This window comes from Lissotriton helveticus, chromosome 7 (assembly GCF_964261635.1).
Source record: "Lissotriton helveticus chromosome 7, aLisHel1.1, whole genome shotgun sequence".
Classification (NCBI taxonomy): domain Eukaryota; kingdom Metazoa; phylum Chordata; class Amphibia; order Caudata; family Salamandridae; genus Lissotriton; species Lissotriton helveticus.
The window spans coordinates 934,561,827-934,577,754 of NC_136068.1; the positions used below are offsets into that span (position 1 = coordinate 934,561,827).

The window sequence follows — 15,928 nt, forward strand, 5'->3', positions numbered from 1 at the left end:
TTTTCCATGGAGAACGCCAGTTGCGTATCGTCCGCATAGTTGACCAGGTCAACTCCTAACGATTTAATGATGGGAAACAAAGGGTGCAAATAGATATTGAAGAGAATAGGGCTGATTGCAGAGCCCTGCGGTATCCCATAAACTACCGGGGATTTGCAGTGGTTAGGGGTATAAGGTGGTAAGGGTATTGTAGGGTTTTGGGGTGGGAAGGGTAATTGTATAAAAGGGAGGTGTGGGGTCCCCACAATAATAATAAAAATCAATTTATAAAAATAAACAATTACACAAATATATATATTTATATATCTACACACACATATATATATATATATATATATATATATACACACACACACACAAATATACATATTTATATTTTTAACGTAACTTATTTATACTTACCTCCGTGGTAAAGGCAGATGCGTGGTAAATGCATGCAGTACAAAAACATGTGTGGTAAAGGCATGTGTGGGTATGTGTTGTAACATATACCACCATTTCCATGAGAACAGCTGATGAGAAAAAGGATATTTTATAAGTTCTTCCAATGAACCAGATTTTTTATTATAGATAGAAAAGTACAAAATAGTACTTTCATAACCCGTTCACTTCCCTTGTTGACACTAGAGAAGACATGTTCGAATTACAGAGAAAGCTGATCTGATGGAATATTATTTGAATCCTAATTCTGCTACATACAGAAGGTCGAGCAATATTTCATGAGGATGCATTGAAAGAGGATCAATGTTTTGGGAAGAAGCCCAGTAAAAGCAGAGTTTCCATTTTAGGGAGTAAATCTTCACCCCATAAGCTGCTCCAGCTGCCTGAAGAATTTTCCAGCAGCTTGGTGGAACGCTGAAGAGGCCATACTTTAAAATCCACAGCAGCAAGGCAATGAGGTGCAGGGAGTCGGGTTGTGATGTAACACTTGGCTTTTGTTCTTGAAAAAGAGGTAAGGATGCAGTTTGAACAGTGTTTCTATCGACATATACCCGTTTGTGATTCGTAGAACTGTGCATGGTTCCGAGTAGCATCGGAAATAGTGGAATTGGGGAAAGCATTTGCAAATGTTTCTGTCCAAGGAATCAAACCCTTGTGGCTCAGTTTTTTTATTTTAGGTTTCCAGGCACTGCAAAGTGATCTAGAAGGGGTGTGCCCCACCTCTGGCATACTAACTGTAGCTGTTTTGTGCCCATCTCCAGTCAGGACAAACTGTAATTGTTGTTTTTCTTGCAGTATTTGCCATCGCATCATGCAGCCCTGACACATTCCATTGTCACTGTGATTCTGGGCTATAAGATCCAGTGAAAAAGAAGTTGAGCTTCTTTTGCCCCCAGTTGCTTTCTTGTGTAATAGAGTATCGTAACACTGCTGCTTTTTAAACGCCCTTTTTCGAGAGAGATTAGAGGTAGGAAACATCTCATGGCCAATTTGACTGCCCGGAGCTCCATCCAGGATGCTTAAATGCAAGTTTTGCTCATGAGGAGACCAAAGGCCGCTTGAAGATTAGCCTTGTGGTTGACAGCCCAATCCTTTCAAATTAGTATCAGTCATGAAATGAAATTGCGGTTGTATAGTGTAAAAATCTTGCCCCACACAGATATTCTCTTTAAACATTTTCAGAGTCCGAGCCTGTTTAATCTCTCCAGTTATTCGATTTTGTGCCCATTGCAAATCTATTAGCAATTCTCAATCAGCACAGCTGAGTTAAAGGTATGCAAAATAACATTCTAAATAACACACACACACACACATATATATATATATATACACACACACACACACACACACACACACACACACACTGAGGATAGAATATATAATCAATCACTTTATTTCGGTTCAAAGAACCATAGAAGTACAATATAAAAACAGCACAATCACATAAAACATACAACGGTAAGAACACTGCAGTGCATACCATGACAAATTCAAAACCATAATTCTTTCATTTAAGAACAAATTGAATTTGGTATGCCTACATGCTTCCTATGGTACCAGTCCACAAAAACCTCAATAAAAGACCAAAAGTGGGGTCAAAGATGGGTCCACTATGCCATCCGGATAGATATTATAAAACTTTTAGATTCAAAAGTAAAGTGCATAGTCCCTAAAATCCTTAAGAACATTAGTAGGATCAAGAAGTGGGCCCTTAAGGAAATGGATTCTCGCCACCGCACCACGTCTTAATGTGCCAGACTGAGAATAAAAAAGTTGAAATTGAATACACAGTACTGCACCTATTGTCTAATTTGCAGGCTCAGTGGGTGGCGTCTATCTCTTATCCCAAATAGCCGAAAAAGAGGAATAATGCCGGTACGCTGCTAGCATAAGAACTGAAGAAAAATAATAAATATTCACCATTCTCCTTGACATTGGAGCCCATGGGACACAAGGTGGAAGAGGTAACATCTTCAGACCAAGAAACAATAAAGGATGATATTGGCAAAATTCCTACCCTGAATCAGATTAAAAAAAAGAGCTTGCGAAAACGGGACATTGATGTAATCCATAAATTCTGGGGCACATTTAAAAGACAAATAGGAATCTGTTAGGCTGCCTGAAGCAACAGCTCAAACTTTAGAGTAAGAGACAAAATCCCCAATATTGAGTGTTAACAGTTTCTCGGGTGAAGCTTGGAATTGTGGTGAGGGGCAATCAATATTCTCCTAGTCCCAACCTGATCAACCAGGTATTAATAGGAGTTAGCAAAGGATCATATGTGCTCGATTATAAGCCAATCTCTCTCTAAGACAGGCTCTGTCCGGCTCTAGTTCTTGTGTTGTCCACAGCCTGGACCAGTACAATATGGGCTTTAAACAGGAAATATTTGAACATTGTCCAAGGTTTAGGTCACACCTTAGCAGGAGTAAAGGGGGACGCTTTGGAAGCATCAACAGGGCTTTAATAAAAGAGTATATCTGAAATTTGTATGAAGGTCTTCTGCACATATCCTTCTTGCTTCACACATTTAACGTAGTTTAAATAGACATGGAATTCAAAGCTTCTACTGTAATCGCAATCGAAAACTCTACCTCCCAGAAATAAAATGGGACAGAATCTGCTTACCTTCTGCACCAAGGGTTGTGAAAGGAGCACTAGTAAATCTGAAGGAAGTAATCAGATCACAAAGCATTCCCTGTTGCCTGTAGACATGTAGTAAAATGGGAAATTGGTACCACTCCAGCTCATTGGCTAGAGGATGGGTCACATTATGAGGTGGGCTGGCTACAAACAGTCTGTGCATTTTTCCTATGTTTATGGTGTACATGCATACTCATATACTAACATGGACTACTGAGGGTTCCTAACCTGAAGTTGGGTAATAACAAGCATCTGAATCTATGAAGGATCCAATACTAAAAAACAGAGAGTTATAAAAAAGACAATCAGAAAAGCAAAATGAACTTTTCATGGCAAAATCAACAAGCATGTCGAAAGCCTGAGCAGTGAAAGAAGAGCGAATATCTTTCTAGATAATAGACTGAAATTTCAAATATCACATTTCAGGATTTTTTATGGGCATCAAACTAATAGGTCACCATAAACTGTAACTAAATGCGTTTTTCACGTTTTGTGCTGTGAATCCATGTAGATGCACACATATGTTTTTCTGGAATTAAAGCTTATTTTGACAAGTAGTGCAGAGAGACATGCTTAGGAAAAAATGACTTTTCTCAAAATTATGCATATGGCATATACATATGCTACACATTAAAGGTTAGTCCTAGGGCCACCTTATTAAATTATAGAGAAATGTTAGTGTAAATGGTCATTATTAACGTCACAGAGAAAGAAAGACACACCATGAAAAAAATGTCTTCTTTAATAGTAAATAAAAAATAATGTTGATAAACAATTTTAAAATTACAAAATTAATCAAAATGTCGGTATTAATTCAGAGGATATGTGACACATGATACAAATTCAGGGTAAGAGGAGAAGTGGGACTAATGATTCAATATGGACTGAGATAGTGGACATGTATTTACTTTCTTATAAAGGAGCGTCATCCCAAAACTGGGGTTATATGGTGTGCTCAAAGGACAAGCCCAGAGTGTAGACATGCAGTGTAAGATGGTAGTGAAATTCTAAAATGTTATTGAATTGCAAAATTGTAATCGAGGAGCATTACAGATTATTAACTTAATTTCAAAACATTTGTTGCGACTAGAAACAGCGTTCACAATTCTATACCTGAAGTCCTGTGCAACTCATAAGCTATAGAGAAGTTTGTGCTGGATCAAAAGTACCATATGGCGAACAAAAAACACAACAGATCTGTGACTGTATAGAAGATACAAGTCATAGAGTTATGTGTACATTTACTAAACATCTGCAGCAGGCATCTAAGATGATGTGTTCATTTGCTGCAGATCTGATTAGCAGGTTATATGTGCCTTTCACCTGTGTAAAATATGTGCAGAGAAGAATGGAGATACCTTGTTATTCTCCTCCACTCCAAAACCAATGCATTTTAGCTTGCTTAGAACGGACAGCTAACAAACTTTGCAAACTACCAGAACCCGAGCCTGCAAGCTCTGGTATGATGCGCCTTAAACGATTGATGGGGCAGGTTTTCATTCAGCAGACAGAGTACTAATTTTTGGTGTGAACAAATGACCCATAAGGAACTTGTGGAAAATGATATTTAAAAAAAAAAGAATACCAATGTAAATATTCACCTCAGATCAAACAAGCTCCCATAGTAAGAGAACTGCAGAACAGGAACGGCCATATTGCAATTGAAGTTCATAAACATGCTAGATTGTTTGACATTTTATAATTCCTGTTATATTTAAGTCGAGAATCCTAATTTTCGTCATGAAGAACGGATTGAAGTGGAAGATGATGTAGCAGGGTCACAGCTCCCGTTCAGTTTTATGCCACTCAATATTATGCCCCATTTTTACCTAACTGAGTCCATGAAGCCACAGGTAAAGAATCCTCTGTCAGTTCAAGTCAGGAACATATCAGAGTTTCCATGACAGGACCTGCAGCAAAAGGAGAGGCAAGTTCTGGAACAGATAATTCCAAAAAGGACCTTTCATTAAAAAAAAAGGAAAAATACCCAGTTGTACACTTGGAAAGCCAGACAGCTTGACAAACTTGTTGAACTGTTCCAACAATCTGATCAACACCACAAGATGGACAAGGTGAGCTCATAGGGCGGCTTCCACCATCAACACAACCAATACAAGCAGGGCGGAACATCTATTTCATACTGCTCCACTGATATCCGTGGGTTTTCTCTCTCCAGCAGAGACATCAGACAGGTGGTTGGGCAGTGTTCAAGTGGAAGTGAATAACACTAACTTCACGAAGTCTTCTTTACTCTTCTAGTCAATCGTTCATATTTCTACGTCACTCTCTTTATCATTGTCGTGGTCGCCATCATAAAATTCATTAGCAGCTTCAGGCCTAAAACAAAAAGTACACCGAGATATGAGCAGAGACCACATAAATATTCAGCAAAAATTTCGGTTAATATAAAAATGGAATCTCCATTAACATAACATGTATTTGTAAAACACAAGTTCATCCAAGGGTATCTTGGTGCTGAATAACAGATGTTTATTGTTACCCAACTTAATGGTACTCATTTTATCAACCTCAGAAGGATGAAAGGCCCTGCCGGGATTTGAACCTGTAACCATGAGGTCGAACACAGGCCCCTGTTGCAGTAGTCCACTAAGCCGCCAGACCCCGGCATTGATTGTAATCAGTGCAACTGGTAACAAAGAGTCACTGTACTTTACAAGTAATTTATAGGGAACTTTCTCTGTTCATCAATTTCTTCTTCTGTATTTTTAATGTGCTAAATTGTTGAAAAGCCATAAAGCACCTCTTGATATTGTAATTATCTCGGTCTACCGGGAGAGAGAATGCACCTTCAATGCAGCTGGCATTCTCTATTTAGTGAGAGTGATATAATACAATTTAATATGTGCACAAGCAAGCCTCTACACTCTGCATGCTACAGAAATTAAAAGCAAAACAGGAAAAATAGCATTTTTAAATAAAGCAACTCTGAATCCGGCAAAATGTTCTACTATCCCCTTACACTGGTCACAGCATCTATTTTCAGTGAAACTATTTTACAGAAAGAAATTTAAAAAAATGTACACGCTTCTTTTCCCAGTTCCCCTCCCAAAAATACTAAAAAAATGCAGCAGAAAGATTTTTTTTCTGGGCAACTTTAGAGTTGCTGGGAGCCTTCATAGACTTACAGGTTCTAATTTTAAGGAAGCTGGGTTGTTGTGATCACAGTGGCAAACAAAGATCAATATATATAGGCATTAGCAAGCTGGAAACTGATTGTTAAAGTATGATTTTCAAAACTAAATCTTTTGTCTGAAGGCCTTTGGAGTTTTCTGCAAAGACTGGCATTTTGTGAGAAGAGGAAATGGGGTAAACTTATCCATGGGACATACAATGTAGAAGCTGAAGGAAAAAAGTTTCACACCTTTAACTATAGTTTGGATTCACATGCTATGGATTATTTTGCCATCCAGACGTTTGACAGAAATGGATCCCATCAACCGAATCCCCCCAACTTTTTTTTGTTTTGAGCATCCACAAGAGGACCTATGTTGACTCGCTATGACATCCAAGTAAAGTCTACAATGCCCCAATACAAATACTTGGTCGCCATCTTCAGCTTCTTTTTTCAATGTCCTGGTTAGGTGTCTGTTATATTCTGTAGTTTAAGTTACCCTTTGGCTCACCTTTGCCCCCTTCACAGGGAGGTGGACCGGTCATATATGAATTCACAATAGCTTCAAGCAGGCAAACCTTTGGTACACGTGAGTACTTTTTCCTTTTGCAGACCAATTCTCTTCTGGATTCACATGCAGTGCATAGATTATGTAGCAGTCGTATTGCTTGTGGGAATTTTGGATGACGTGAGGGTGGTTGCAGAAAGGTGTTTACGAACATTCGAGCCAAACTGTGCCACTACGTTTTTCCATGAACATGCTGGGCGGTAGGGGGAGAACAAACATCACATGACCTGCCTTATGAAATCTAGCACAGGACTGGAAATTGGACACCCTCAACAGCATTACACCAGCCACCACAACAGCAAAATGTAGAAGCAGACTTACTAAGCAGATGAGTAGGAATCTACCACATATGAAAACTAGGCAAAGGGGTGGTAAACACAATCTTATATACATGGAGAACATCACAAATATATCTATTTGCACCCCACACGAGCACACAATGCTATGAATGCACTTTCACGTTCTCTCACCACCAATCCCAAGGGAATGCACTAGCTGCAGAGGATTTGCGTGTGGTAGGCTAACCCACAAGTTACTACTTGTGTAACGATATATCTGTAAGAGACATTAGTTAGTGATAGAGTCCTTACCTTAAAATATAGCCAGGCGTCAGACTGGATCCTGAAAGCTTTTTCGTCAGCAGTAACCCTGCTCATTGGTAAGCGTCGTCGTACGGCTCCGCGTATGTCGCTGGCGTCGTAGTCGCCGAGATGACGTTGCTGGAGCTACTTAGACGCGCCCACGCGCTCTGACGTCAGTTCTGTACATGACTTTCTGCGCCAGGAACCCAGAGCCATGCAAGATACTGACCACTGGTGCATTGAAACTAGGGCCCTGAAAGGGATGACCTTAACCTTAGAAATCAGTTCGCGGAACGGGGAGGATAGGTGGGGCTGTAAGGAAACTATTATTAACTAATGTCTCTTCCAGATATATCGTTACACAGGTAGTAACTTGGGCATCTGAAAGAGGCACGTTAGTGATAGATTCATTACCTTAGAATAGATACCCCAGCAATAACAACCCCGGTGGAGGGTCTGCGAACAAATATCACACCAGAAAATCACGGAGAACAGAACGGCCAAAGAAGCTGTCTTTCCGGACTGGACTGTCAAGGCAATAATGCTTAGTAAAAGTGTGCAGCGAGGCCCACATGGCTGCCTGACAGAGGTTTTTCAGGGGACAACACATCCTAGTGCAGTAGTAGCTGCTGTCGCCCTGATAGAATGGGCGCACAACCCCACCGGAGGTTCCGTTTTAGCCAGAGAATAACAGGCTTTGATACACAAGACGACCCAGTGGGAGATAGTCCTCTTGCGTACAGCCCGGCCTTTCTTGGCGCCCACGTAGCCACCAAAGAGCTGGTCATCACACGGAATGGTTGTGTGTGATTCAAATAAAAGGAGAGCGCATGTTTTGGGTCCAAACAGTGGAGCCTTTCTTCCTCTCTGGAAGGGTGCGGAGGCGGAAAGAAAGTGGGCAAGGTGATAGTCTGCCCAATGTGAAAAGCAGTGACAACTTTTGACAAGAAGGAAGGACGAGTGCGAAGCACAACCTTGTCCAGATGGACTGACAGAAACGGAGGCTTGCAAGAAAGAGCCTGGAGCTCACTCACACGCTAGCGGAGGTGATAGCAACCAGTAAAGCAGTCTTCAAAGTCAACAAACGAAGAGGACAGTTGTGGAGCGGCTCAAAGGGAGCGCACATGACAAAAGTAAGTACCAGATTCAAGTCCCACTGTGGCATCACAAACGGAATAGGAGGGAAAAGGGGAGTAATGCCTTTGAGAAATCTATTAACAACAGGGGACTTGAAAAGAGAAGGCTGTTCAGGGAGCCCGAGAAAGGCCAAGATCGCAGAAAGGTAGCCTTTGATAGTGCCCAGAGCAGAGCCCTGCCGGGCCAAAGAAAGAAGGAACAAAAGGAACTTTGAAAGAGGGACAGAAAGGGGATCCACAGCCTTTGCTGTGCACCATGCCACAAATTTGTTCCACCTGCAGGCGTATACCGATTTAGTGGAGGGACGCCTGGCTGCCAGAATGACATCACAGACTTCAGAAGGCAAGTCAAATGGAATCACCAGTCGCCGCTCAATCTCCTCGCATGTAGGTGGAGGCTGGACAGGTTCGGGTGGAGGACCGGCCCCGGCTGATGTGACAGAAGATCCTCCCAAATAGGCAGTTGAATCGGGGGATCTACGCTCATACGGAGTAGCTCGGGATACCAAACTCTTCAAGACTAGTCTGGTGCCACAAGGAAGACTTGGGCCCGGTTGCGCCTGATCTTCACCACTCTGGTCAGAAGTGGTATAGGCATTAAGGCGTACAATAGACCGTAGCTCCACTCGCGACGGAAAGCGTCGCCGAGCGAGTGCCACCTTGGAAATTCCAATGCGCAGAACAGCTGACATTGCGCGTTCTCTTTGGTGGCGAATAGATCTAACCAAGGCTCTCCCCACTGTCGAAAGAGACCTTGCACCACCTCGGAGTGAAGACGCCACTTGTGATCCATCAGGCACCGGTGGCTGAGTTTGTCCGCCCTGGCGTTCAAAGAACCTGGAAGGTGTTGAACCATCAATGAAATGCCTTGACGTTCCAGCCATGTCCAGAGGCGCAGAGCCTCCTGACATAGGGTCCACGACCCCACCCCACCTTGTTTGTTGCAATATCACATGGCAGTGGTGTTGTCTGAACACCTGCACCACCTTCCCCTTGACAGAGGGAAGGAATGCCTTCAGTGCAAGAAGGATCGTCCAAAGCTCCAGAAGGTTGATATGGAGCCTGGACTCCGCCGGAGACCAGAGGCCTCTGATCTCCGCCTCTCCCATGTGGACGCCCCATCCCAGGAGGGATTTATCCGTCACCACTGTGTGCTCCGGTTGGGGAAGGGAAAAGGGATCTGCCATTGAACTAACACTGATCCGTGAGCCACCACTGCAATTGTTGTGCAGTGCCCTCCGAGATCTGGACGTAGTCGGGACAGGTTCCCCCGGATGCTGCGCACACTGGAACTTCAGGTCCCACTGCAGAGCCTGCATATGCCATCTGGCATGGTTGGTGAGCAGGATGCCGGAGGCACAGTAGCCTCAAGGTCGGCCTGACCGAAACCCGAGATAAGGGCCGAATGATCAGAATCATAGCCCGAATGTTCCGGACTCACTGTTCGGGAGGAGAAACCCGAAAATGCGCAGTGTCCAGAACCGCCCCGATGAAGAGGAGCTTCTGAGTGGGTATCAGGTGCGACTTCGGCACGTTGATGGAGAACTACAGCAGGAGGTCGGCCGTAGTCTGGAGGTGGGAGACAACTGTTTGGGGCAAGCCCACCTTCAACAACCAGTCGTTGAGATAGGGGAAGGCTGAAACCCCTGATCTGCGCAGATGAGCTGTGATCACCGGCATCACTTTCGTGAACATCCGCTGGTAAGGCCGAAGGGGATCATGGTGAACTGAAAATGATCCTGCCCTACCATGAATCGCTGGTAACGCCAGTGGGCCGGCAGGACGGGGATATGAAAATAAGCGTCATGCAGGTCAAACGCTTTCAACCATTCTTGTGGGTCAAGGGCAGACAAGACCTGAGCAAGCATGACCATCTTGAACTTCTCCTTCCGGAGGAAGCGATTGACGTTACGAAGGTCTAAGATAGGACGCAGGCCCTTGTCCTTCTTTGGAACAAAAAAGTAGTGGGAATAACAACGGCGACCTACTTCTGGCGTCGGAACGCGCTCGATGGCCCCCTCGGCAAAGAGGGCCGCAACTTCCTGCCGGAGAAGTGTCAAGTGATCACCCGACATGCGGTGGTACTGTGGTGGCATGGCTGGTGGGGTAGTCTCGAAGTCAAGAGAGTAGCTCCTTCAGACTAGTTGCAGAACCCACCTGTCCGACGTGATGGTGCTCCAGTGGTGGAGGTGATGGCGAATCCTGCCACCCACTGGGGCTGGTGGGCCTGAAACACTGAACTAGGAAGGTTTGGAGGCAGTGGCTGCTGGGGGGTGGTGGACTGACCCACACACTGGCCTCGTGACCCGCCTCTGCGGGTCCCACGTCCGCGCTGAGACTATTGCTGCGCAGGCCTGTGGCTTTGAAACGAACGTGCTTGGGTGCCCCTTCCTTGGCCACGTAAGGAGCGAAAAGCAGAAGCGGAAGGAGTGCGTGTGACCAAAAGGCCTAAGGACTTGGCTGTAGCCCGCGAGTCCTTAAAACGTTCCAACGCGCAGTCTGCTTTATCGCCGAACAGGCGAGTGCCATCAAAGGGCATGTCCATCAACGTGTCTGGATATCCCCAGAAAAGCCAGGCGTGACGGCGTAGCGCCACGGTCATTAAAATTGCCCTGCCCAGCGAGTCAGCAGTGTCAAGAGCCCAACGGATGGTGAACTTGGCAGCATCTCTCCCCTCAGCAATAGCTTGGGAAAGAATTGTCCAGGCTTCCACCGGACACTGTGGCAGCACTTGCGCAACCGTATCCCACCCAGAATGGGAGTAACGGCCCAAGAGACATGCAGTGTTCACAGACCGCAGGCCTGAACTGGCGGAAGAGAAAATCTTCCCAAATTGCTCCAGTTTCTTGGATTCCCTGTCCGGAGGTGCAGAAGGGAATGCGCTTGGAGGTGCGGAAGGGAATGCGCTTGGGGACGCAGAGGCTTGGACAACTAAGCTCTGGGGGTGGGGTGTTGAGAGAGGAAAACTGGGTCGCCCGGGGCCGAGCGATGGAGTTAGCCACGTTCTTGTCCACAGGAGCCCCTATGTTGGGCCTGGACCAGGTGCACAAAAGAATGTCTGAGAGTGCGTTGTTAAAGGGCAGCAGCGGCTCCGTAGTAGCAGAAGCTGGCTGAAGTACCTCTGTCAGGAGATTAGTACCGACGGCCACAGTAGGGAGTTCGAGGTGGAGAGCCTCGGCTGCCCTACGCAGCACAATAGAATATGATCCACCCTCCTCCGTAGCCACGGTAGAAGGAGACAGTGCACCAGGTTCCGGAGCATAATCCTGGTCATCTGCATCGCACAGATCCTCATCCCAGTCTGGGTCTAACTCGCATTGGGCTGCGAGAGGGTTCTCAGACCCCTCCCAGTCCTCCCCGTCCTCCATAGTCTGTGGAACAGATGGAGGTGGGTGGACAAAGGGAAAGAAATTCCCAAATGGAGTCAGAATCTGTGTCAGTCCACACCCTTCCGGCACCTGTCCCACACCGGGGACGGCGTCGGCCGGGTTTGCAGCCAGTGGCGGCGATGCTGGTGGAGTTCGTACAGGGCCAACCGGCATGGACGGGGATCCAGGCCTGGATCCACGGGGGTCCCTCGGTATCGATGCCGGAGTTGTGGATGACGTCGGGCCGGAGTCGGCGAAGTCGAAGAACAAGGACACCCAGCCGGGACAGCCGGGCCGGATGGTCCAAAGACACATGCCATGGCTGACAGGAACTCCTGCAGCTGGACCGGAGTCGCCAATGGACCCGGAAAGGGTGGGTAGGCCATCGGCAAATGCATAAGCTCCGCTGGACCAGCAGGGGCGGTGCCACCTGCACCCGTAGCCGCGTCGTGGTACCGGCTAAGGGAAGGCAAAGAGCAATGGCGCTTCTTCCACTTCTTATGCTACGCCTTACCTGACTCCGGGTGCGAAGACTTCGAGTGATGGTGATGGCTAAGTGGCTGGTCCCTCGACCTCCCTCTGGATCGGGACCGTGAACGGCGCCGAACCGACTCCTGGGCCTCCAGCCACTTTCGGGACCACCCAAGCAAAGTTTTCAGAGCCATGGCCCAGCAGTGGGGGCATGACTCGGAGTCGTGGTCGCGCCCAAGGCAGTAGAGACATTCACGGTGTGGGTCTGTCACCGACATCGTGCGGGGACAGGCCACGCAGGACTTCAAACCAGGCATCCCTATGCACCTGTAGATTTATTATGTACTTGAAAACAGAGACAAAAAGTCCCAAAAAATTCTGTCAAAAACTGACTGGGGGTACTGCTCTTCCCGGATCTGCGCTTGCTGGCGTGGAAAAAGAAAGAACTGATGTCAGCGCACGTGGGTGAGTCTAAGTAGCTCCAGCGACGTCATCTCGGTGAATACGATGCCAGCGACTTATGCGGAGCCGTACGACAACGCCTACTAACGCGCAGGGGTACTGCTGACGAACAAACTTTCCGGATCTAGTCTGACGCCTGGGGATATTCTAAGGTAAGGAATCTATCACTAACGTGTCTTTCAGATTTGCCTTTTAACACATTAATACTCCTATTTGGTCAGCTAAAGTACCCAAACTCTAGGTCTTTAGGGGCCAGGTAAAGGCTGGCTGGTTCAAAGGGACACACCATGCCTTCAACAAGTTTAGGAGGTTTTGGAAAATATATATTTTTATCATTCTGTTGGTTATTTTTTACATTAGGTCTACGTCCTGTAGTGGGCTCACCATACATGGTACTATCAGAATCATCATCATGTTTGTCTGCTTCAATGTGCTCAACATTACTAGTATCAGAGGGATCAGTGGAAAGGCAAATGTTCCTGACCAGTCTTTCGACAGAACATTTGCATGTAACTGTTGTCCTGCCACAACGGTGAGACAATTTTTTGAACACTCTTGTGGTGACTTTATCCCAGAGGTTAAGTCTTTGAAGTGGCAAGGAGGTTTTCCTGCCACAAACCCAATATTTTTTGTTGATCTTGTTCACAGGAATATGGAAGTAGGCATCTTTCAAATGAGTAGTCACCATGTAGTTTAACATCTGTAACAGTGGGATCACTTTCTGTAGTGTAGAAATTTTAAATGTCTGTGCCTTGACAAATTTGTTAAGGAATTTTAAGTCCATTATTGGCTTCAAATTCAGGTTCTATTTCAAGACAACGGAGTATAGAGAGAAAACTACCGGAGTGTTTTCATCCTTTGGTACTTTCTTTATTGGGCCCTTTTTAGGTCGAGCCTGTAACAGCGCACATGTGCTGTACTGGCGAAGACTTCATGCAGGGGTTTCTAAAACTAACCTAAGAATCGCACACGCTTGTGCATGTGCTTTTCGTTTTGGCCCACGCTATTGGTCTTTGCGTGCGTCTTTTTAACAAAGACAGCACGCAAATTGCCAAAGGCTGGCGCATTGCTCTGCCCATGGCCTATTGGTGTCAGTTACCCGCACGGCCGCCATGTGGTTTCAATTATCGTGCCCAGACAAAGGCGCGATTATTGAAATCAGATGTCTCACTGTGGCGCGCGCGTGTGCACCACTCGTTTCTTTGGGAAATGGCTTGTATTTTTAAGCAAGCGAGCTGTCTGCGCTCTTATGTACTTTGCGTCTTAGTTGTAAAATTGCACAGCAGATGCCATCAGTATGCACAGTGCTGTGCAATGCCTCCTGCCATTGATATCTTAAAAGTGCTCAGACGTAGAATACATCGTATTTTTTATAAACAGCTGGGACAGTCTGTGGAACGGGCGATATACACTCTGAATTGCAAAGTACAGGTAGTAAAGATGTAGCCAGAACATAACCCTGCGGTTAAGAAAATGCTTCAACGAGCACAAATTGTATTACCGATGGCCTTTTATTGTTCGAAATACGTTTCATTGTTAGACCGAAAGCGCTTTACTGAGCACCCCTATCTAAACGCCAGACTATATAATGCTAAGCACGTGGGTGAAGTGTTTAGCCCAGAATACCAGATGGCCTATCTTCCCGCTGACCCTGAACCTGGTTTGTTAAGAATTAAACTGTGCTGCTCCAGCCATTATGCCATGTACCTTGCTGCTTAAACTTTAAGTATACCTAGTACAGCTCTCTCTGTGTTGCATATTTTGTGGTGTGTGCAACCTATGACTGCTTGGAGGAGGAGAACTGACCACATTATTGCAGGTCCTGACCTAACTGCCGGTCTCCTCTCCTCGTAAGAGTACCCCCCAACGAACCGTGCAGCCATTAGCCAAAGTAGGCTCTCCTGTGGCCCAACATTACTACCAGAACACCCCACCCCGATGTAGCACTGCCAGGTGCCAGGCACCACATGTACAATCTTTCTTGTTCCCTGCCGTGAACGGGGGAAAGGGGACATCCTCCTTTTCCCTAATCACGGCGCAATTAGCATCCTGTAAACTTCTCGTTGCTGCACAGCCAGACACTCATATCAATGCACACTCCGCCGGCTGTGTGTGCCCACAAGGGCGCCACCCACTGTTCGTTCCACACCGCCGGACTGGTGCATCTATCCCCGGCAGGCCGCCCTTGTGTGTTAATCATGCCTGCTATTGTAGGGATGGCGCCAACCCATAATTACTGGGTGCTGCACCCTGAAGCGTCTGGCATCGCCACTCCCCCCTACCCCACCAGATGTGAGGGAGCCCACTCAGCCCAATGGATCATAGCAGGCCCCACCCCTTTCTCATTATCTTAAAATCCTCCTCATGGGCAGCCTCGCCCCCCCTTAACCTTGTAATTAGACCCTTTACTGCCTCTTCTTTAAATTGCAGAAATGAGGGATGCTTGCCCCTACCCTCCCCCCACCCCCTTGCTCCCTCCTCAGCCCCTTGCTCCCACTTTTGTCTCACTCTAACCCGACTCTGGTATTGTGTGTTTTTACTTGCTTGACACCAGGACAAAGTCCATTCTGCCAGGATCACAGAAGGGTGATCACGCCGAAATCCGACCCTTCGTCTCCTCCCCCCCAGCTCCAAAATCGGCAACTTGGAGCACAAGGTCCTGTTCCGTCCCCCTTGGTCCTCGATATTGCCTACAATTGACTCCCGTAATACCCTTGTGCGCCTAAGCCCCATTTACTAATCTGCCACTCCTAAACCGAGCATCCAGCAACCCAAGCAACGGTCTGGTCCCCCTTCACAAGCGTTATCCCTGCACCCAAGACTTTTGTACCCAGACGTCCCTACACCCCACCTGCTGTCCATTGAACATTACTGTTGCACACCTAATCTCTCACAAATTGTAACATGTTAGTGGCCTGAGCACCGCAACCCTCCATCGCCTCTGCAATAGATTAGGGCACCCAGACAGTTTCGGAACTACACGTACAAAGATCAGATTAACTGCCCCTTCACCACGCCCACCAGAACCTTTAACTTTGGACAGATGTAACAAAGAACTACTGTAAAGGGTTATTTTTTCCAATCAGAATTTCGTGCAGGGAGTGTCACAAAGTAACAATAACAGA

The 15,928-nt window shown here is 46.2% G+C and overlaps 1 protein-coding gene across 1 annotated transcript in view; it reads right to left on the reverse strand.

The window, feature by feature from the left end:
- Window positions 1-3,808: 3,808 nt before the first annotated feature.
- The window catches only part of HDAC3 (histone deacetylase 3), a 378,831-nt gene continuing 366,711 nt past the window's right edge, over window positions 3,809-15,928 (reverse strand). Inside the window, exons 15-16 of the mRNA XM_078653501.1 lie at window positions 4,262-5,421; window positions 3,809-4,205 (exon numbers count right to left, since the gene is read on the reverse strand). Coding sequence (XP_078509627.1) covers window positions 5,352-5,421 — 70 coding nt within the window. The 3' untranslated portion in view covers window positions 3,809-4,205; window positions 4,262-5,351. The remainder of the gene's footprint in view (window positions 4,206-4,261; window positions 5,422-15,928) is intronic.